Below are 22,481 nucleotides of genomic sequence, written 5' to 3'. Positions count from 1 at the left end.
GGGGGCCCGGGAGCGGAATGGCGGGGGGTCTGGAGCGGGGCGAGGTGAAGCTGGGGGCCCGGGAGCGGAATGGCGGGGGGTCTGGAGCGGGGCGAGGTGGAGCTGGGGGCCCGGGAGCGGAATGGCGGGGGGTCTGGAGCGGGGCGAGGTGGAGCTGGGGGCCCGGGAGCGGAATGGCGGGGGGTCTGGAGCGGGGCGAGGTGGAGCTGGGGGCCCGGGAGCGGAATGGCGGGGGGTCTGGAGCGGGGCGAGGTGGAGCTGGGGGCCCGGGAGCGGAATGGCGGGGGGTCTGGAGCGGGGCGAGGTGGAGCTGGGGGCCCGGGAGCGGAATGGCGGGGGGTCTGGAGCGGGGCGAGGTGGAGCTGCGGGCCCGGGACTGGAATGGCGGGGGGTCTGGAGCGGGGCGAGGTGGAGCTGGGGGCCCGGGACTGGAATGGCGGGGGGTCTGGAGCGGGGCGAGGTGGAGCTGCGGGCCCGGAACTGGAATGGCGGGGGGTCTGGAGCGGGGCGAGGTGGAGCTGGGGGCCCGGGACTGGAATGGCGGGGGGTCTGGAGCGGGGCGAGGTGGAGCTGGGGGCCCGGGACTGGAATGGCGGGGGGTCTGGAGCGGGGCGAGGTGGAGCTGGGGGCCCGGGAGTGGAATGGCGGGGGGTCTGGAGCGGGGCGAGGTGGAGCTGCGGGCCCGGGACTGGAATGGCGGGGGGTCTGGAGCGGGGCGAGGTGGAGCTGGGGGCCCGGGACTGGAATGGCGGGGGGTCTGGAGCGGGGCGAGGTGGAGCTGGGGGCCCGGGACTGGAATGGCGGGGGGTCTGGAGCGGGGCGAGGTGGAGCTGGGGGCCCGGGACTGGAATGGTGGGGGGTCTGGAGCGGGGCGAGGTGGAGCTGCGGGCCCGGGAGCGGAATGGCGGGGGGTCTGGATTGGGCCGAGGTGGAGCTGGGGGCCCGGGAGCGGAATGGCGGGGGGTCTGGAGCGGGGCGAGGTGGAGCTGGGGGCCCGGGAGTGGAATGGCGGGGGGTCTGGAGCGGGGCGAGGTGGAGCTGGGGGCCCGGGACTGGAATGGCGGGGGGTCTGGAGCGGGGCGAGGCGGAGCTGCGGGCCCGGGACTGGAATGGCGGGGGGTCTGGAGCGGGGCGAGGCGGAGCTGCGGGCCGGGGACTGGAATGGCGGGGGGTCTGGAGCGGGGCGAGGTGGAGCTGGGGGCCCGGGACTGGAATGGCGGGGGGTCTGGAGCGGGGCGAGGTGGAGCTGGGGGCCCGGGAGCGGAATGGCGGGGGGTCTGGAGCGGGGCGAGGTGGAGCTGGGGGCCCGGGAGCGGAATGGCGGGGGGTCTGGAGCGGGGCGAGGTGGAGCTGGGGGCCCGGGAGCGGAATGGCGGGGGGTCTGGAGCGGGGCGAGGTGGAGCTGGGGGCCCGGGAGCGGGTTGGGGGGGGTCTGGAGCAGGGCGAGGTGGAGCTGGGGGCCCGGGAGGGGAATGGCGGGGGGTCTGGAGCGGGGCGAGGTGGAGCTGGGGGCCCGGGAGCGGAATGGCGGGGGGTCTGGAGCGGGGCGAGGTGGAGCTGGGGGCCCGGGAGCGGAATGGCGGGGGGTCTGGAGCGGGGCGAGGTGGAGCTGGGGGCCCGGGAGCGGAATGGCGGGGGGTCTGGAGCGGGGCGAGGTGGAGCTGGGGGCCCGGGAGCGGAATGGCGGGGGGTATGGATTGGGCCGAGGTGGAGCTGGGGGCCCGGGAGCGGAATGGCGGGGGGTCTGGAGCGGGGCGAGGTGGAGCTGGGGGCCCGGGAGTGGAATGGCGGGGGGTCTGGAGCGGGGCGAGGTGGAGCTGCGGGCCCGGGACTGGAATGGCGGGGGGTCTGGAGCGGGGCGAGGTGGAGCTGCGGGCCCGGGACTGGAATGGCGGGGGGTCTGGAGCGGGGCGAGGTGGAGCTGGGGGCCCGGGACTGGAATGGCGGGGGGTCTGGAGCGGGGCGAGGTGGAGCTGGGGGCCCGGGACTGGAATGGCGGGGGGTCTGGAGCGGGGCGAGGTGGAGCTGGGGGCCCGGGACTGGAATGGCGGGGGGTCTGGAGCGGGGCGAGGTGGAGCTGCGGGCCCGGGACTGGAATGGCGGGGGGTCTGGAGCGGGGCGAGGTGGAGCTGGGGGCCCGGGACTGGAATGGCGGGGGGTCTGGATTGGGCCGAGGTGGAGCTGGGGGCCCGGGAGCGGAATGGCGGGGGGTCTGGAGCGGGGCGAGGTGGAGCTGGGGGCCCGGGAGTGGAATGGCGGGGGTCTGGAGCGGGGCGAGGTGGAGCTGCGGGCCCGGGACTGGAATGGCGGGGGGTCTGGAGCGGGGCGAGGTGGAGCTGGGGGCCCGGGAGTGGAATGGCAGGGGTCTGGAGCGGGGCGAGGTGGAGCTGCGGGCCCAGGACTGGAATGGCGGGGGGTCTGGAGCGGGGCGAGGTGGAGCTGGGGGCCCAGGACTGGAATGGCGGGGGGTCTGGAGCGGGGCGAGGTGGAGCTGCGGGCCCAGGACTGGAATGGCGGGGGGTCTGGAGCGGGGCGAGGTGGAGCTGCGGGCCCGGGAGCGGAATCGCGGGGGGTCTGGAGCGGGGTGAGGTGGAGCTGGGGGCCCAGGACTGGAATGGCGGGGGGTCTGGAGCGGGGCGAGGTGGAGCTGCGGGCCCGGGACTGGAATGGCGGGGGGTCTGGAGCGGGGCGAGGTGGAGCTGCGGGCCCGGGAGCGGAATCGCGGGGGGTCTGGAGCGGGGTGAGGTGGAGCTGGGGGCCCAGGACTGGAATGGCGGGGGGTCTGGAGCGGGTCGAGGTGGAGCTGGGGGCCCAGGACTGGAATGGCGGGGGGTCTGGAGCGGGGCGAGGTGGAGCTGCGGGCCCGGGACTGGAATGGCGGGGGGTCTGGAGCGGGGTGAGGTGGAGCTGCGGGCCCGGGACTGGAATGGCGGGGGGTCTGGAGCGGGGCGAGGTGGAGCTGGGGGCCCGGGACTGGAATGGCGGGGGGTCTGGAGCGGGGCGAGGTGGAGCTGGGGGCCCGGGACTGGAATGGCGGGGGGTCTGGAGCGGGGCGAGGTGGAGCTGGGGGCCCGGGACTGGAATGGCGGGGGGTCTGGATTGGGCCGAGGTGGAGCTGGGGGCCTGGGAGCGGAATGGCGGGGGGTCTGGAGCGGGGCGAGGTGGAGCTGGGGGCCCGGGAGTGGAATGGCGGGGGGTCTGGAGCGGGGCGAGGTGGAGCTGGGGGCCCGGGACTGGAATGGCGGGGGGTCTGGAGCGGGGCGAGGCGGAGCTGCGGGCCCGGGACTGGAATGGCGGGGGGTCTGGAGCGGGGCGAGGCGGAGCTGCGGGCCGGGGACTGGAATGGCGGGGGGTCTGGAGCGGGGCGAGGTGGAGCTGGGGGCCCGGGACTGGAATGGCGGGGGGTCTGGAGCGGGGCGAGGTGGAGCTGCGGGCCCGGGAGCGGAATGGCGGGGGGTCTGGAGCGGGGCGAGGTGGAGCTGGGGGCCCGGGAGCGGAATGGCGGGGGGTCTGGAGCGGGGCGAGGTGAAGCTGGGGGCCCGGGAGCGGAATGGCGGGGGGTCTGGAGCGGGGCGAGGTGGAGCTGGGGGCCCGGGAGCGGAATGGCGGGGGGTCTGGAGCGGGGCGAGGTGGAGCTGGGGGCCCGGGAGCGGAATGGCGGGGGGTCTGGAGCGGGGCGAGGTGGAGCTGGGGGCCCGGGAGCGGAATGGCGGGGGGTCTGGAGCGGGGCGAGGTGGAGCTGGGGGCCCGGGAGCGGAATGGCGGGGGGTCTGGAGCGGGGCGAGGTGGAGCTGGGGGCCCGGGAGCGGAATGGCGGGGGGTCTGGAGCGGGGCGAGGTGGAGCTGCGGGCCCGGGACTGGAATGGCGGGGGGTCTGGAGCGGGGCGAGGTGGAGCTGGGGGCCCGGGACTGGAATGGCGGGGGGTCTGGAGCGGGGCGAGGTGGAGCTGCGGGCCCGGAACTGGAATGGCGGGGGGTCTGGAGCGGGGCGAGGTGGAGCTGGGGGCCCGGGACTGGAATGGCGGGGGGTCTGGAGCGGGGCGAGGTGGAGCTGGGGGCCCGGGACTGGAATGGCGGGGGGTCTGGAGCGGGGCGAGGTGGAGCTGGGGGCCCGGGAGTGGAATGGCGGGGGGTCTGGAGCGGGGCGAGGTGGAGCTGCGGGCCCGGGACTGGAATGGCGGGGGGTCTGGAGCGGGGCGAGGTGGAGCTGGGGGCCCGGGACTGGAATGGCGGGGGGTCTGGAGCGGGGCGAGGTGGAGCTGGGGGCCCGGGACTGGAATGGCGGGGGGTCTGGAGCGGGGCGAGGTGGAGCTGGGGGCCCGGGACTGGAATGGTGGGGGGTCTGGAGCGGGGCAAGGTGGAGCTGCGGGCCCGGGAGCGGAATGGCGGGGGGTCTGGATTGGGCCGAGGTGGAGCTGGGGGCCCGGGAGCGGAATGGCGGGGGGTCTGGAGCGGGGCGAGGTGGAGCTGGGGGCCCGGGAGTGGAATGGCGGGGGGTCTGGAGCGGGGCGAGGTGGAGCTGGGGGCCCGGGACTGGAATGGCGGGGGGTCTGGAGCGGGGCGAGGCGGAGCTGCGGGCCCGGGACTGGAATGGCGGGGGGTCTGGAGCGGGGCGAGGCGGAGCTGCGGGCCGGGGACTGGAATGGCGGGGGGTCTGGAGCGGGGCGAGGTGGAGCTGGGGGCCCGGGACTGGAATGGCGGGGGGTCTGGAGCGGGGCGAGGTGGAGCTGCGGGCCCGGGAGCGGAATGGCGGGGGGTCTGGAGCGGGGCGAGGTGGAGCTGGGGGCCCGGGAGCGGAATGGCGGGGGGTCTGGAGCGGGGCGAGGTGAAGCTGGGGGCCCGGGAGCGGAATGGCGGGGGGTCTGGAGCGGGGCGAGGTGGAGCTGGGGGCCCGGGAGCGGAATGGCGGGGGGTCTGGAGCGGGGCGAGGTGGAGCTGGGGGCCCGGGAGCGGAATGGCGGGGGGTCTGGAGCGGGGCGAGGTGGAGCTGGGGGCCCGGGAGCGGAATGGCGGGGGGTCTGGAGCGGGGCGAGGTGGAGCTGGGGGCCCGGGAGCGGAATGGCGGGGGGTCTGGAGCGGGGCGAGGTGGAGCTGGGGGCCCGGGAGCGGGTTGGGGGGGGTCTGGAGCAGGGCGAGGTGGAGCTGGGGGCCCGGGAGGGGAATGGCGGGGGGTCTGGAGCGGGGCGAGGTGGAGCTGGGGGCCCGGGAGCGGAATGGCGGGGGGTCTGGAGCGGGGCGAGGTGGAGCTGGGGGCCCGGGAGCGGAATGGCGGGGGGTCTGGAGCGGGGCGAGGTGGAGCTGGGGGCCCGGGAGCGGAATGGCGGGGGGTCTGGAGCGGGGCGAGGTGGAGCTGGGGGCCCGGGAGCGGAATGGCGGGGGGTATGGATTGGGCCGAGGTGGAGCTGGGGGCCCGGGAGCGGAATGGCGGGGGGTCTGGAGCGGGGCGAGGTGGAGCTGGGGGCCCGGGAGTGGAATGGCGGGGGGTCTGGAGCGGGGCGAGGTGGAGCTGCGGGCCCGGGACTGGAATGGCGGGGGGTCTGGAGCGGGGCGAGGTGGAGCTGGGGGCCCGGGACTGGAATGGCGGGGGGTCTGGAGCGGGGCGAGGTGGAGCTGGGGGCCCGGGACTGGAATGGCGGGGGGTCTGGAGCGGGGCGAGGTGGAGCTGGGGGCCCGGGACTGGAATGGCGGGGGGTCTGGAGCGGGGCGAGGTGGAGCTGCGGGCCCGGGACTGGAATGGCGGGGGGTCTGGAGCGGGGCGAGGTGGAGCTGGGGGCCCGGGACTGGAATGGCGGGGGGTCTGGATTGGGCCGAGGTGGAGCTGGGGGCCCGGGAGCGGAATGGCGGGGGGTCTGGAGCGGGGCGAGGTGGAGCTGGGGGCCCGGGAGTGGAATGGCGGGGGTCTGGAGCGGGGCGAGGTGGAGCTGCGGGCCCGGGACTGGAATGGCGGGGGGTCTGGAGCGGGGCGAGGTGGAGCTGGGGGCCCGGGAGTGGAATGGCAGGGGTCTGGAGCGGGGCGAGGTGGAGCTGCGGGCCCAGGACTGGAATGGCGGGGGGTCTGGAGCGGGGCGAGGTGGAGCTGGGGGCCCAGGACTGGAATGGCGGGGGGTCTGGAGCGGGGCGAGGTGGAGCTGCGGGCCCAGGACTGGAATGGCGGGGGGTCTGGAGCGGGGCGAGGTGGAGCTGCGGGCCCGGGACTGGAATGGCGGGGGGTCTGGAGCGGGGCGAGGTGGAGCTGCGGGCCCGGGAGCGGAATCGCGGGGGGTCTGGAGCGGGGTGAGGTGGAGCTGGGGGCCCAGGACTGGAATGGCGGGGGGTCTGGAGCGGGTCGAGGTGGAGCTGGGGGCCCAGGACTGGAATGGCGGGGGGTCTGGAGCGGGGCGAGGTGGAGCTGCGGGCCCAGGACTGGAATGGCGGGGGGTCTGGAGCGGGGCGAGGTGGAGCTGCGGGCCCAGGACTGGAATGGCGGGGGGTCTGGAGTGGGGTGAGGTGGAGCTGGGGGCCCAGGACTGGAATGGCGGGGGGTCTGGAGCGGGGCGAGGTGGAGCTGGGGGCCCAGGAGTGGAATGGCGGGGGTCTGGAGTGGGGCGAGGTGGAGCTGCGGGCCCAGGACTGGAATGGCGGGGGGTCTGGAGCGGGGCGAGGTGGAGCTGGGGTCCCAGGTGTGGAATGGCGGGGGGTCTGGAGCTGGTCGAGGTGGAGCTGCGGGCCCAGGACTGGAATGGCGGGGGGTCTGGAGCGGGGCGAGGTGGAGCTGGGGGCCCGGGAGCGGAATGGCGGGGGGTCTGGACCTGGGCGAGGTGGAGCTGCGGGCCCAGGGGCGGAATGGCGGGGGGTCCGGAGCGGGGCAAGGTGGTGCTGGGGGCCCAGGAGCGGGTTGGGGGGGGTCTGGAGCAGGGCAAGGTGGAGCTGGGGGCCCGGGAGCGGAATGGCGGGGGGTCCGGAGCGGGGCGAGGTGGAGCTGGGGGCCCGGGAGCGGAATGGCGGGGGGTCTGGAGCGGGGCGAGGTGGAGCTGGGGGCCCGGGTGCGGAATGGCGGGGGGTCTGGAGCAGGGCGAGGTGGAGCTGGGGGCCCGGGAGCGGAATGGCGGGGGGTCTGGAGCGGGGCGAGGTGGAGCTGGGGGCCCGGGAGCGGAATGGCGGGGGGTCTGGAGCGGGGCGAGGTGGAGCTGGGGGCCCGGGAGGGGAATGGCGGGGGGTCTGGAGCGGGGCGAGGTGGAGCTGGGGGCCCGGGACTGGAATGGCGGGGGGTCTGGAGCGGGGCGAGGTGGAGCTGGGGGCCCGGGAGGGGAATGGCGGGGGGTCTGGAGCGGGGCGAGGTGGAGCTGGGGGCCCGGGAGCGGAATGGCGGGGGGTCTGGAGCGGGGCGAGGTGGAGCTGGGGGCCCGGGAGCGGAATGGCGGGGGGTCTGGAGCGGGGCGAGGTGGAGCTGGGGGCCCGGGAGCGGAATGGCGGGGGGTCTGGAGCGGGGCGAGGTGGAACTGGGGGCCCGGGAGCGGAATGGCGGGGGGTCTGGAGCGGGGCGAGGTGGAGCTGGGGGCCCGGGAGTGGAATGGCGGGGGGTCTGGAGCGGGGCGAGGTGGAGCTGGGGGCCCGGGAGCGGAATGGCGGGGGGTCTGGAGCGGGGCGAGGTGGAGCTGGGGGCCCGGGAGCGGAATGGCGGGGGGTCTGGAGCGGGGCGAGGTGGAGCTGGGGGCCCGGGAGCGGAATGGCGGGGGGTCTGGAGCGGGGCGAGGTGGAGCTGGGGGCCCGGGAGCGGAATGGCGGGGGGTCTGGAGCGGGGCGAGGTGGAGCTGGGGGCCCGGGAGCGGAATGGCGGGGGGTCTGGAGCGGGGCGAGGTGGAGCTGGGGGCCCGGGAGTGGAATGGCGGGGGGTCTGGAGCGGGGCGAGGTGGAGCTGGGGGCCTGGGAGTGGAATGGCGGGGGGTTAAACAAGAAAACAGCACTTGCTTCACAACAATCTATATTTGGATCCAACACCAAGGCTGCTGGCCCCCTCGGGGTAGGGGCAAGTGACCCTGGGGCCAGTGGGGACCTCAGCCAGTTCAGAGCAAAACAGCCAAAAAACCACTTGTTACAACACAACTAAGGCTGAGGCCTGGCCTGCTGGGGTGTCCCACTCCACCCCTGGGGGCGGGGGGCTCACGGCAAGGCAGGCAGATTCTGAGGGGCTGACGGGCTGGGACACGGCCTCTCCTGCTCCTGGGCAGTTTGTGGCAGGAGGCCAGCAAGTTTGGCATCAGTGGCTAGGAGGCAGAGCCACTGCCTCCTCCCCAGCACTAGCGGTGGGAAGGGCATTTAACCCCTTCTGTTCCACAACAACCAGCCCCTCCAGATAGCAACTAAACCTGGGGGGAACCCCTCCCCCACCCTCTAAAACAGGGTTAACCCTTTAACTCCGAACAACAGCTTCAGACCAGACTCTGCCCTCCCCCTGTGCTACCGTTTCGGCACTAATGTGTGGTGCCCGCAGGACTCAGATCTGGCTGAGAGGAGGTAGGTGGAGGGTAGCCAGGGCCCTGTGGATTACGTCTCTCACTCCTCTCATCAGCTGTAGCCGAGCAAACATCTGGCTGAACAAATGAGGCAGCGGCTCCTGGAAGAGAGGGGGCAGCAAGTGAGAGCAGAGGCTGCTGCTTCCCTGCGCTCCAGGGGCAGGGCTCCCCGCAGCTCCTGCTCAGTGTAGGGCGGGCTTCCTAGAGTCCTTCCTCCTTTCCTCTCCATGCTCTCAGCTCCCCTGCTGGATGGGGTGCCCTTCGCCACATGGTGCTGAGGCCACTGAGAGCTGGGCAGGGGAAGCGTGCCCTAGCCAGCAAGCCAGGCTTTCCTAGCTGTGCACCCCTGTTGGTACACTGCCATCCCATTAGCTTCCCAGAGGGGCATGGCCAGTTGGGCCCTGAAGCCTGCAGGGGGAGGGTGCTGCTCTGGCTCCCTGGAGAGAGCAGCTACTGTGGGAGGGAGGGCAGGCTGTTTCCCAGGAGGGTCCCTGCTTACCCCCAAGATGTGAACGCGGTTGTAGTAGGAGCTGAAGTCCATGCTCAGGTGGATCAGGAACTTGCACACCTGCCACACAAAGCAGAGCAGCTAGAGACCTTCCTTCCCGCAGGGGGCAGTCAGAGACCATGTGCACGCTCCCTGCTAGGTGGTCGCACAGTGACACCCATCCCACTCTGCCTAGTCGATCACCCCATCACGGTCCTGGGCACCTCTTTCCAGGCCTTCTGCCCCTACGGCCAGTGCTGCCAGGGCTGCAGCTAGCAGCTCCACGCTTGTTTCCTCCCACGGGGGGCTGCTGCTCACACCTGCTGGGTGCCCAGGGATGGGAAAGCAGCAGCGGCCCCCAGAGGAGGTGCTGTAGGGAGCAGCCTGGGCTCAGTCCCAGCGGCTGGCTTGCGCAACTGCTTTGAAGTGCCAGTGGAATAAACATCCGGGAGAAGCCCTGCAGAATAGGCAGCAAGCCCCCCCTGCCTGTAACAGCAGTGGCCAGGGCCCCACAGTCACCCACACCTGCACAGCATCCCGGGCCTGGCCAGCTCAGCAGAGAAGCCACGGACTGAGTGGGCCACAGAGCGTGAGCTCCTCTTGCTCCCAGCAAGGCAGCTTGTGCTGCTGCCTCCATTGGACCTGTGGCCAGCCTGCCTCTGCCTGGGATCATTCACTCTCCATGCTGTTGAGGCAGCTGGTCAGACTGCTGGGGTTATCTCCTCTCAAACAGTCCCCCTGGGGCAATGCCCTGGAGGCAGACAGGAGGAACTAGCTCCCTGTTCTCCACTGTTGTCCTTACCGGCAGGGCCCTGCCCCTCCACGCTGCTAGGCCTGTCAGCCTGGGACACCCATTCGTCCCTCTCACTGCTGCCCTGTAATCGCTGTCCCTCTTCCCCCCTCCCGCCCCGAATTAACGTGTAACGTGTAAGCATGCTCTCCTCCTGCAAACCCGCCTCCTGCCAAACACACAGCTGTGCCGGCAGCAAGGGCTGCAGCTGTTTGGAAGAGAGTTATTTAGCAGCAGCCAAGCTCACTTGCTTACTCCTCCCTGCACCTCCTGTTTGCCAAACTAATTTGCAGCTTGTGTTAAATCAGACTTAACTCTACAGGGCTCAGCAGGCCCCGATTCTAACTGGGACGTCTAGGCCTTGGCTGTCTAATGAATCTCTTCAAGAACGGTGGCCATAGCGCCAAAGCAGCCCTCTCTAGTGCTCCACAGACAACCTCCAAACCTACAGGCTGATGCCAGCCAGGAGCAGCCCTCGCACCCGCCTGGGGCTCTGTCCCCAGTAAGCCAGCTTGGCCAGAGCCCTCATTGGGGGGTAAGAGCCTGCAGATCCTCCCAGCACTCAGCCTCACTGCTCTCACCGCCTCAGTGCTGGCTGTGATTCGAATCCCTTTGCTGGAGAGAGGCAGTTGTGCTGACTGGCTCAGGGTCTCTGGGAAGGGAAGGATGTAGTTGAACAGCAAAAGCCATTCACCCTATGGAAGGAACACAAATGTCAGTCACCTCCCAGCAGCCTCCGGAGCTCTCTCCCCTCACCCCTTGGCCAGCTCAGGTATCATAGAATCATAGAATATCAGGGTTGGAAGGGACCCCTGAAGGTCATCTAGTCCAACCCCCTGCTCGAAGCAGGACCAATTCCCAGTTAAATCATCCCAGCCAGGTAGTCCCACTGGACTGGAAGCCAGGGCGGGGGAGGACAGCCGTCAGGCCCAGTGATGGTTCTCCTGGGAGCCAGTCTGAACTCTGGGCTGTCTGAGATTCCAGTGGCCCAATGGATCAGACCCTCCCACATGCTCCTGCTAAACTGCCTGGGCCCTTTCCGAGGGGGGCGTGCAGGAGGAAATGACTGTGGGGCAGAGTGAGGATAAGCTTGATTGGCAGCCCCTCCAGCCATGGGTCCCAGCCCTTGCCCTTGCACACTCACCTCTTCTCTGAGCAGGGAGAAGTTCAGTTCTGATGCTGGGGGGAAGGCCGGGTATGCACCTGGAATAAAAGTTCAGAGCCCGGTTACGCACCTGTGGCAGCAGAGATCTGGGGAAGAGCCGAGATTGGCAGCAGCTCAGAGATGGGCAGGGGTTTGATACCTGGAGACACCTAGCATAAAAGATCGTTCCAAGCAATCGAAGCTGGCTCAGTCACATCATCCATTGCTTTTGTCACAGTTTCCAGCCCGCTGCAGGGGGAAGACCTCCCCTGCACCTTCCTGCCGTGATGCTGGGGCCGTTGGCCTGAATGCTGTGCTTGGTGAGTGGGCTGGGCCTGCCTGAGCTGCTGGACCCCACCCCTTGGAGCGGCTTTGTCAGACAGTTTGTCGCAGGTCCACAAAGACCATCCACAAAGGATTTTCCCTGCCTTCTGGATCAGTCAGACCAAGGGCTACGAGTCCATACAGCCTGAGCCCCTGGAACCTCTGGGGGGCTCTGACTAGCAGTAAGGCCCAGCCTGGCCAATTGCTGCCGTCGCTTCCAGGGGGTCACTAACTGAATCAGTCTGGGGCTAATCTTGCTCAGCAGTGGCCCGAGCTGAGCGGAATGTCCTGCCTGCAGCTGATCAGACAGGCAGTCCTGGCACTCACCTTGCTCCACAGCTTGCTGGTAAGTTTTGAAGAGCGTAGCAAGCCGAGCGCAGTTGTACATCACAAAGGCTCCACTTTTCGTTCCCTTTGTGGAGATGCTGCTGTCCTCGAGGTCAAGGATAATCTGGAGGGGGAAACCAGCTGCGTTCCTCTTTCACTTTTTCCTCAGTGGTCCGCCCAGCAATACCTACTTCCTCCCCATTCTCATGAGCCCTTGCACCACTTCCCCTGGTGGCATCTGACCCTGGCCTTCTCTTGGAAGAAGGAGAGTTGGGCAAGTACCAGGTTGCATCTAGGCTCCAGCCTGGAGACCATTAGGAAATGCTTCCTCAGGGCAAATTTGCCTCAGATTTCCCCAGTCCATTCACATGTTCCAAGTAACAGGGCTCCTGTCCCTGCTTTTGGGAGACCAATGCATGGTCTAACAGCTCACTGCTAGCAAAGGATTCCTGATCATCAACCTCCATTTGCCTTTGCTTCATTTCATCCCTTTGTTTGTAGTCACACCCTGACCAATTCCTTTTCCTCCCCACGTCAACCTCCTTTGAATGCCTGCTCCTTAGCCATTTGGGAGCCCAAGGGAGAACTGTCGAGCTCTAACCTTTTCTCAGAACCGTCTCCTGCCCCATTTCTGTTACCTGTCTCCGAGTTCCCTCTAATTTGTTCCCCTCCTCCTGGTGCCAAGAGCCACACCCAAAACCGATGCTGCACTTGACTGTCAAGAGACTTGCTGTCGACTTCTTGCTCTGGGTTTATAGCTCAGAATGGCTTGTTCCACTGCAATATCGCATTAGAAGCTCCTATCTAATTTGCTGTGTGCTATCTCCTAGGTCTCTCAGGGTCATGGCTTCCCAGATTCTTGTATGTCTCAGAGTCCTTTCCCTGAAACGTAGTGACTGTCTTTTCCCACATTTGCTGGCTGGCTGGCTGTATACGGTGGGATGTTGCTCACTCCCTGTCCCTGTAAGGCCCAGGGGCCAGAATACACAGGGATTGCCTCTTAATGACCAGGAAGGAAAAGCAACGTGGTTCCTTCGTGCGCTTACCTGACTTTGATGGGCTGTACTCAGCATTTCAAACCTGATGGCAGCTGATGTCAAGACGCTGATGATCTCAGTCCAAGAGTCATCTGCGCAGAAAACATGACAAAGAACATACAACTGGAAGGGCCTGGCTGAGCCCACCAGCCATGCCACCCGCTAAGCCTGCACATGGTCATAGCTGGGACATATCTCTCAGCCCCAGTCCACTTCTTGCCAGAAGAGGAGGGCATGTTGGGGGGGGCAGCCCAGCCGCCACCTGGGAAATGTGGGCTTTGTGAGTTTTGTGCAGGTGCAGGAGGCTGGGGTACAGCTGTGGGGGCCAGCTCCCCCTCTCTCCACACGCCATGCTGGCACTGGTTGGGCATGCTCCCCATCAGCATGCCTCAGCCCTGCCCAGGAGGCTGCCCCGGGGGCAAGAGGGAGTTTGCTGGCCATTGCTTGTGAAGTGATTGGACTCGCTGAGGCCCCAGCTATTAGCCTGGTGATGGTGGTTTGGATGCCTCCTCACCGGATGAACACTCATCGTGGGAATGACTTTCAGTCCCTGCTGATCTGGACTGGGAGAACCGAAAGTCAGGGCCCTGCAAATCTGCTTGAAATCCACAGACCATGTTTGCAGCTTGGATGCGGGGGTGCTACCAAAGGGCTCTGAACTCCTCTGGGAAAAGCAGGCCTGCGGCAGCATGGTGTAGGTGCTGCTGGGGAGAGAAGAGCCACCAGTGCTAGCCTCCAGCAGCTAATTCCCAGAGGCTGGGCTCTTACGCCTGTGACTTCACACACACAGCAGCTAACGTGCAGCAAGAGGAGCCGCAGGTGACGCTAGCCCTGGTGAGAGGCTGCCTGCACAAATGCAACCTGCGGGTGAGGAGGCTCCAGGGGCTGCCTGGTCTCCTTGGGTCAATGAAGGCACAAGAGCAGGAGGAAGCATCCCCTGGCCAAGCAAAGGCTTGAAGCCTTACCCTGAACAAGGTCTCCATACTTCATGACCGAGGCTTCGTACATCTGGCACCTGCGGAGCCTGGGAGGAATAAATGCAGTGATGCAAGACAGCCCAGGGCTATCATCCCCTTGCCAGCTCTCAGCTGCACTTGGCACTGCCCTGGCCCATCTGAGTACAATGGCAATGCCCACCCAACAAAGCTGGGGATCAGACAGTGTCCAAAAGAGCCACCCAGCAGAAAGAGGCACTCTTATTGACTTGTAGCAATGAATCCCCCCTTGGTCACATCTCTGCCTACTCCCACTGGCTGCCAGGGTTTTGGCTCCAGCTCTGCCAGCCCAGAGAGGCTGGGCTAAGAGACCAGGTCTCGTTTCTCTTGGGCGGCAGAGTGGCAACCCAACAACCAACAGGGGGATGAGGTAGATGAGGCTTTCTTCCGGCAGCTCACGGAAGCTACTAGATCGCATGCCCTGATTCTCATGGGTGACTTTAATTTTCCTGATATCTGCTGGGAAAGCAATACTGCGGTGCATAGACAATCCAGGAAGTTTTTGGAAAGCGTAGGGGACAATTTCCTGGTGCAAGTGCTAGAGGAGCCGACTAGGGGGGGCACTTTTCTTGACCTGCTGCTCACAAACCGGGTAGAATTAGTGGGGGAAGCAAAAGTGGATGGGAATCTGGGAGGCAGTGACCATGAGTTGGTTGAGTTCAGGATCCTGACGCAGGGAAGAAAGGTAAGCAGCAGGATACGGACCCTGGACTTCAGGAAAGCAGACTTCGACTCCCTCAGGGAACGGATGGCCAGGATCCCCTGGGGGACTAACTTGAAGGGGAAAGGAGTCCAGGAGAGCTGGCTGTATTTCAAGGAATCCCTGTTGAGGTTACAGGGACAAACCATCCCAATGAGTCGAAAGAATAGTAAATATGGCAGGCGACCAGCTTGGCTTAACGGTGAAATCCTAGCGGATCTTAAACATAAAAAAGAAGCTTACAAGAAGTGGAAGGTTGGACATATGACCAGGGAAGAGTATAAAAATATTGCTCGGCATGTAGGAATGAAATCAGGAGGGCCAAATCGCACCTGGAGCTGCAGCTAGCGAGAGATGTCAAGAGTAACAAGAAGGGTTTCTTCAGGTATGTTGGCAACAAGAAGAAAGCCAAGGAAAGTGTGGGCCCCTTACTGAATGAGGGAGGCAACCTAGTGACAGAGGATGTGGAAAAAGCTAATGTACTCAATGCTTTTTTTGCCTCTGTTTTCACTAACAAGGTCAGCTCCCAGACTGCTACGCTGGGCATCACAAAATGGGGAAGAGATGGCCAGCCCTCTGTGGAGATAGAGGTGGTTAGGGACTATTTAGAAAAGCTGGACGTGCACAAGTCCATGGGGCCGGACGAGTTGCATCCGAGAGTGCTGAAGGAATTGGCGGCTGTGATTGCAGAGCCATTGGCCATTATCTTTGAAAACTCGTGGCGAACCGGGGAAGTCCCGGATGACTGGAAAAAGGCTAATGTAGTGCCAATCTTTAAAAAAGGGAAGAAGGAGGATCCTGGGAACTACAGGCCAGTCAGCCTCACCTCAGTCCCTGGAAAAATCATGGAGCAGGTCCTCAAAGAATCAATCTTGAAGTACTTGCATGAGAGGAAAGTGATCAGGAACAGCCAGCATGGATTCACCAAGGGAAGGTCATGCCTGACTAATCTAATCGCCTTTTATCATGAGATTACTGGTTCTGTGGATGAAGGGAAAGCAGTGGATGTATTGTTTCTTGACTTTAGCAAAGCTTTTGACACGGTCTCCCACAGTATTCTTGTCAGCAAGTTAAGGAAGTATGGGCTGGATGAATGCACTATAGGGTGGGTAGAAAGCTGGCTAGATTGTCGGGCTCAACGGGTAGTGATCAATGGCTCCATGTCTAGTTGGCAGCCGGTGTCAAGTGGAGTGCCTCAGGGGTCAGTCCTGGGGCCGGTTTTGTTCAATATCTTCATAAATGATCTGGAGGATGGTGTGGATTGCACTCTCAGCAAATTTGCGGACGATACTAAACTGGGAGGAGTGGTAGATACGCTGGAGGGGAGGGATAGGATACAGAAGGACCTAGACAAATTGGAGGATTGGGCCAAAAGAAATCTGATGAGGTTCAATAAGGATAAGTGCAGGGTCCTGCACTTAGGACGGAAGAACCCAATGCACCGCTACAGACTAGGGACCGAATGGCTAGGCAGCAGTTCTGCGGAAAAGGACCTAGGGGTGACAGTGGACGAGAAGCTGGATATGAGTCAGCAGTGTGCCCTTGTTGCCAAGAAGGCCAGTGGCATTTTGGGATGTATAAGTAGGGGCATAGCGAGCAGATCGAGGGACGTGATCGTCCCCCTCTATTCGACATTGGTGAGGCCTCATCTGGAGTACTGTGTCCAGTTTTGGGCCCCACACTACAAGAAGGATGTGGATAAATTGGAGAGAGTCCAGCGAAGGGCAACAAAAATGATTAGGGGTCTAGAACACATGACTTATGAGGAGAGGCTGAGGGAGCTGGGATTGTTTAGCCTGCAGAAGAGAAGAATGAGGGGGGATTTGATAGCTGCTTTCAACTCCCTGAAAGGGGGTTCCAAAGAGGATGGCTCTAGACTGTTCTCAATGGTAGCAGATGACAGAACGAGGAGTAATGGCCTCAAGTTGCAGTGGGGGAGGTTTAGATTGGATATTAGGAAAAACTTTTTCACTAAGAGGGTGGTGAAACACTGGAATGCGTTGCCTAGGGAGGTGGTGGAATCTCCTTCCTTGGAAGTTTTTAAGGTCAGGCTTGACAAAGCCCTGGCTGGGATGATTTAACTGGGAATTGGTCCTGCTTCGAGCAGGGGGTTGGACTAGATGACCTTCAGGGGTCCCTTCCAACCCTGATATTCTATGATTCTATGATAACCTGGGGCAGAGCTCCATGCAGCAAGGACAGCGTCAAACTGAAACCAGCTCCCTGAAATTGTTGTGTTCCTGACCAGAGACTGGACCCCTCTGCTACTGAACCAGTAACATGGGACGCTGATTCATGATGTGAGGGCAGCTGGACCTTTAGAGCACCACATCAAGCTGGGCCCCTCACAGGAAGCAGAAGAGAGGAGTTCCGAGTGGCCTCTCTCGCCTTTCAATGGCTGAGGAAATCAGAAAGCCATTGATCAGAATCTTAAGGATGCAGACTTCTTTCCTGCCCGGGTCCCTGGCTGATGGCACTGATGCAGGGATCGGCAGAATCTCTGGCCAGAGCAGAAACGGGGGCAGACAGCAGGCTGGACACACAACTGTCCATGCCCAGACCTGCCCCTCAAAGATGCTGCAGTGAGCTGTCCATCCAGCACCAACATCCCAGCCTAGTTCTATCAGGCCTGCCTGCTTCTGTCCTCACCTCCCCACCGTGTCTTTGCAGGACAAACATTGTAAGAAGGGCTTACCCTCTCTTTCCATTTCCCACAGCATTAACCAGTGACCCCACCGCAGAGCACTAGCCCTCCACAGTGCAGAGTCAGGGCCTGCTCCTCAGGACATGAGCTGTAGCCCTGCAGGGCTATGCAGATCAGGGTTGCCGGAAGCACAGCTAATGGCTTGAAGAGGAGACTGGAAGTCAGGACACCAGCGTTCTCTTCCCAGTGCTTGCTATGCAACTTGGATTAAGCCTCCTCCTTGTCCATCCTAGCCACCTTTGTACGGTGCTGCGTGCCACTCAGAGGAGTTGGGCTGAAGAACCACTGCGAGGGTTACAGAATATTCTACAGTGCCAGCAGCTTGGGCAGCACTTTTACAGACGGAAAAAACACCCTGATTATCAGCCACCTCAGCAGAACGCAGGGAAACGCGCTCGGTTGAACGGCTGCAGCAGAGTCCTTGCTAAGTGCCAACTTACTGGAAGTACTGGGGTGCCCCCACAGGAGAGGGGGAGTTAGCGACCTTCACTGGCCCACAGACGAGGTGTTTCTGAGAGAGAGGAGGAGAGAGTGAATCCTGGGACAAAGGAGGGGCAAACAGCTCCCTGACCTTCTGCACTTCACCAAGGGCTTTGCCCGTTCAGGCAGTATTGGGATGCGTGAAATACAGAGTATGCCAGACAGCACAGCCATTCAGCTGTGCTTAGATCCCAGGGTGATAGGCACCACAGACCAACCTGAGCCCCGGCTCTTAATGGATGCGCCCAGACCGTTGTAATGTCACAGCTTATTCAGTCAAAAGAAAGCAGCCGTGCTGTGAGTGATTCCAGTTTCGTCTACCCTCCTCCCCCCGATGCCCTATCACCTTAGCATCAAGGTCTTCAGGGGCAGGGACACTGCCTTTCTTATCTGTAAAAAGAAAAGGAGTACTTGTGGCACCTTAGAGACTAACCAATTTATTTGAGCATAAGCTTTCGTGAGCTACAGCTCATGCTCAAATAAATTGGTTAGTCTCTAAGGTGCCACAAGTACTCCTTTTCTTTTTGCGAAGACAGACTAACACGGCTGTTACTCTGAAACCTTTCTTATCTGTAGTGCTCAGCCAGAAGGGCAGGGGGAGGCTACAGAGGAGGAAAAGGAAGGTTTTCAAGGAGATAAGGTCTCCTTTCACCATGAGTTCTTCCTGGGGGAAATCAGAGGGAGCCATGCTCAGACACCCCTACCCCCAACTCAGACAACTTCACACAGCAGCAGAAAACACTTTCCCATCGTTGCCCTCTGCTGGGTGCTGCCATGGGAGGCAGCAATGCGGGAGTCAGAGACGTGCCTCACCTGCAAGGCTGTGTGAGGTCCCAGGTCCAACATCCTCCAGAGCAAATCCACCTGCTGCTGCTGGAACTCGCCCTTACAGCTCACCACATGCACCACCCTGCAGCAGCCTGCCGGTCCCGTGCCCTGCAGCAAAGCGGCAGCCTGGTTAGATGTACTCCCACCAAGCACAGAAAGGAGCAGGGCAGGCGCTCTGGGTTCCCTGTTTACCAGAGCAGCACAAAGCCACAGGCAGCAGGGTTACTCACCGCACAGCGCAGGGCCATCTGCCGCAGCTCTGCCAGGACCCGCAGCTTCTCCTCAGTCACTGCCAAGGAGGAGGAGAGGACTCAGAAAGGGAGGTACAGGCTCTTTGCACCCTGTCTCCACCCCAGCCATTGCTGCCTCAGTCAGTGTCCTGTGGGGCTGTAACTTGCTAAAGGCTGGTGCGCCGGAACCAGGAAAGAGCAATGGGAGTGGAAAGGGGGGATTTGAGCCCAAACACCCCATATTTTCTGTATGACAACAGAGCCAACTGCAGCCTTGTGCCCACCCAGTCAGATAGCAAATGTTAAACATGTGACGCTTACCAAGACAGACATCTAGGTTGGGGTCATAGCCCTCCAAGCTCTGCTGCGCCAGGAAGTTTTTCAAATGCACTTTATATATTACTTCATCAGCCAGCCTCATCTGCCGTGGCTCCAGCCCTGGGACTGTAGCATAAGGGCACTGGCTGAGGACTTGCTTCAAGGCCAAAACATCCTCAGGAATGAATGCTGTTTCCAGCTCTGAGGGCCAGTCAACTCTCAGCTGGTGCAGAAACTTCTGGATTCCTTCATCGGGCACAGCAGGAACCAGGTGGACATTCATCCTAGAATCAGATACAAACACCATTCACGAGCCGGTGCAACATCCAAGGAAGAGCATTTAAAGAGCTGGAGAATTCAATCCACTGACCCCTGTATTCTGAGCACTTCAGCCAGGTGGTCAGTTACTAGAATGGCTCTCAGATTGCTCAGGCTAAGCATGTCCAGGCTTCTCTGGCCCTGGAGGGGTGTGCAGTTCAGGATGATACTCTGCCCACTTGCTGCCTGGGAAGGCTTTGTGAACTCAGCAATAGAATTCAGGACCTGCTGGAAGGCAGCAGGTCTCTGTAACTGAACAGTCAGCCCCAGTGGGGTCTGCTGACAGCTCTGGAGAGGTGGTACTCCAGGGCATTTTAGTGAAATCACATCTTCTATGATGCCTTTGGGAACCTGCAAGAAGACAAGACAGACACATTAAAAGGTCCTCTCGCAGACACCTTCTTTAACACCAGTGTGCCATCTTGCAAATTCCTCACTCTTACTGACAGAAATTAGCTGAAATCTCACCAGTCTAGGTTAGATTCATAAACTTTCAGGCAGTTACTGTAGCCCATGGTGGTAGGGGCTAGTTGTGAGCCTAGGACCCTAGTGTGGTGCAAGGGGGACGCCTGGGGGAATTCTGCGCCACTGCGCAATGTAGAATTTTTCAGAAATTAACATTCTGCATGCAGACTTTCCTTTTCCCCCACATAAATGGGCTGCAGTGCTGCGAGCTGCTACTGGACTCCCTAAACCCAGCGTGCACATAGTCGATACTGCTGGGGAGAGGAAAAGGGAGCTCGAGGGTTCCTGGCAGCTGCAGTTCCCAGCACGTCCTGAGGGAATGTAGGAAGCTGTGCAATCTGGGGGTAGGGGCTTTGGGTATCTAGCCCCCACAGCTGGGCTCTAGGGTGGGAAGGGGGCAGAGGAACTGGAACTGGGTAGTCATAGGGGATTCTTTAACTCTCTGGGGGGGGGGGGGGGAATTTTTGTGTGTGCTTATATTGTTACAAAAAGAAAAGGAGTATTTGTGGCACCTTAGAGACTAACCAATTTATTTGAGCATGAGCTTTCGTGAGCTACAGCTCACTTCATCGGATGCACGAAAGCTTATGCTCAGATAAATTGGTTAGTCTCTAAGGTGCCACAAATCCTCCTTTTCTTTTTGCGAATACAGACTAACAAGGCTGTTACTCTGAAACTTATATTGTTACAGACATACTTGCTGACCAGTATTTTGAAATAAATTACCAAACTAACTGAAACTGGCATGATTATGTCGTGCGATTTTGACAGACAAAATTTCCAGAGTTTTAAAATATTGTGCGCAGAAGTTTCAATTTTTAGTGCACGTTTTTCAGGGGCTGGGCGCAGCGTGCTCCCAGGAGTAAAAGGGGCTCCGTCCCATGGGCGGTGCCTGGGAATGAGACACCACAGCCAAGGTGCCCCCTGCCCGCCCCCCTGCCCTGCAACAGGGGCAGGGGGCCTCGGCCCCAAGGAATCCCCTCAGCTGCGGGGGCTGCACCTCTCGCCCCTCCCCCTCCCCGCCCCGCGTGGCCTTAGGCCCCGCCCCGCGCCCACAGGCCCCTCCCTCTCCCGGCCCCGCCAGCCCTGAGCCCCTCCCCCTTCACTCTCCCCGCCTACCGGCCCCCCCGCGAACAGAGCCCGCAGCGCGGCCTGGGGGGCCAGGAAGTCGCGGGTCCGCAGGTTCCGGGCGCTGCTCTCCTTGAACCAGACGGAGGCGGGGGGGCCGAGCTCCTTCTTCAGCGCCGCGTTCAGGGCCCCCAGGGTCTCCGACACCCCGAACCGGCCCCCGCCCGTCTCCATGGGGACCGAGGCAGCTGCCGAAACCGGAACCCGCCGCCAGGGCTTCGGGGGCAACGGATACTGAGCAACTTCCTGTTTGTCTAACCGGAAGTTGCGTCACACAGTCGAGCGGCCTTCTTGGATGTGGAGGCAGGTGACGGCGGCCATTTTAGGTGTGGCGGGAAGTTCCGCGGACGCCATCTTGGGTGTAGCCGGAAGAGGGCGGTTGCCATCTTGCCCGTAGCTTGTGGTGGCGGCCAGGTTAGGTCTGGGGGTAGCCGACCCGGCTGTGAGGCCCCGGCCCTGCCCCCTCCCGGACCGTCTGGCATGGGCCTCGCCCCCTCTTCCTGGCGCCATGCCCCCCCCACCACTGGCCTGGCGCCCATCCCCCCACCGCCCCCCAGCCCTGGCCTAGTGCTCATCCCCCCACTGCCCCCCAGCCCTGGCCTGGCTCCTTTCGCGACCCCCAGCTCTGGCCTAGTGCCCATCCCCCCACCGCCCCCAAGCCCTGGCTTGCCGCCCACTCGCCCTCCAGCGCTGGCCTAATGCCCATCCCCCCTACCCTCCCAGCTCTGGCCTAGTGCCCATCCCCCCTACCCCCCCAGCCCTGGCCTGGCGCCCATCCCCCCCCAGCACTGGCCTAGTGCCCATCCCTCCACTGCCCCCCAGCCCTGGCCTGGCTCCTTTCACAACCCCTAGCGCTGGCCTAATGCCCATCCCCCCACCCCCCAGCTCTGGCCTAGTGCCCATCCCCCCTACCCCTCCCCCAGCCCTGGCCTGGCGCCCTTCCCACCCCCAGCACTGGCCTAATGCCCATCCCCTCACCGCCCCCCAGCCATGGCCTGGCTCCCATCCCCCCACCGCTCCCAGCCCTGGCCTGGCGCCCTTCCCACCCCCAGCCCTGGCCTGGTGCCCATCCCCCCACCCCCACGAACGCTGGCCTGGCGTCCTTCCCACCCCCGGCACTGGCTTAGTGCCCTTCCCATCCTCCGGCACTGGCCTAGTGCCCATCCTCCCTCCCACCCCCACCCACGCTAGCCTGGCGCTCTTCCCACCCCCAGCACTGGCTTAGTGCCCATCCTCCCACCCCCACGAGCGCTGGCCTGGCACCCTTCCCACCCCCAGCACTGGCCTAATGCCGATCTCCCAACCCCCACCAGCGCTGGCCTGGTGCCCTTCCCAACCCCAGCACTGGCTTTGTGCCCATCCCCCCACCAGCACTGGCCTGGTGCCCACCCCACCCCACCCCACCCCTCAGTGCTGGCTCCCAGCCCTCCCAGTGTCCTGGTCGCCCGATACCCACCTGCCAAACTGGCTGGGGCGCAGGGTGAGCGGTGCCCAACAGAGCCGGCCTGCTCCTGTGCCAAGGGTGGAGTGTCAGACAGCCTGGGGAGGGGGCTGAGCGAGGGGAAGGACCCCCAAGGACATGGGTCTGCAGGGGGAGAGGGAGGGCACATGGTGGGGGGAAGGTCTCGGTGAGACAACCTCAGTGCTATGGGAGGGGACGGGCTGAGGGCAAAGCAGAGCCTCAGATGAGGACTGTGAACTTGATCTTCATGCA

The 22,481-nt window shown here is 63.6% G+C and overlaps 1 protein-coding gene across 2 annotated transcripts; it reads right to left on the bottom strand.

Moving 5' to 3' along the window:
- Positions 1–7,952: 7,952 nt before the first annotated feature.
- DALRD3 (DALR anticodon binding domain containing 3) lies at positions 7,953–21,176 on the bottom strand. 2 transcript variants are annotated; one of them, XM_077822576.1, is made up of 13 exons: positions 20,759–21,176; positions 19,227–19,525; positions 18,860–19,140; positions 18,539–18,597; positions 18,294–18,416; positions 17,441–17,511; positions 13,567–13,625; positions 12,611–12,693; positions 11,565–11,688; positions 10,914–10,972; positions 10,251–10,464; positions 8,992–9,060; positions 7,953–8,593 (listed from the first exon to the last, which is right to left on the bottom strand). In XM_077822576.1, the coding sequence occupies exons 1-13, from the start codon at positions 20,939–20,941 to the stop codon at positions 8,451–8,453; spliced, it is 1,767 nt and encodes a 588-aa protein (XP_077678702.1). In that variant the 5' UTR covers positions 20,942–21,176; the 3' UTR covers positions 7,953–8,450. The 2 variants fall into 2 exon arrangements, with proteins under 2 accessions (XP_077678702.1, XP_077678704.1); XM_077822578.1 differs by having other exon boundaries at positions 10,351–10,464.
- Positions 21,177–22,481: the final 1,305 nt, after the last annotated feature.

This window comes from Eretmochelys imbricata, chromosome 7 (genome assembly GCF_965152235.1).
Source record: "Eretmochelys imbricata isolate rEreImb1 chromosome 7, rEreImb1.hap1, whole genome shotgun sequence".
Classification (NCBI taxonomy): domain Eukaryota; kingdom Metazoa; phylum Chordata; order Testudines; family Cheloniidae; genus Eretmochelys; species Eretmochelys imbricata.
Note: the sequence above shows the minus strand (reverse complement) of the source record. Positions and strands in the feature narration are given on the sequence as shown.

Bases quoted from the DNA above. Each gene is read 5' to 3' on its own strand.
- DALRD3 (XM_077822576.1), bottom strand. From the start codon at position 20,941: ATGGAGACGGGCGGGGGCCGGTTCGGGGTGTCGGAGACCCTGGGGGCC. The intron at 19,526-20,758 runs GTAGGCGGGGAG...GTCTTCTTGCAG, and splicing joins CTCTGTTCGCGGGGGGGCCG to GTTCCCAAAGGCATCATAGA. The intron at 11,689-12,610 runs GTAAGCGCACGA...TTCCCCCTCCAG, and splicing joins GTACAGCCCATCAAAGTCAG to ATTATCCTTGACCTCGAGGA.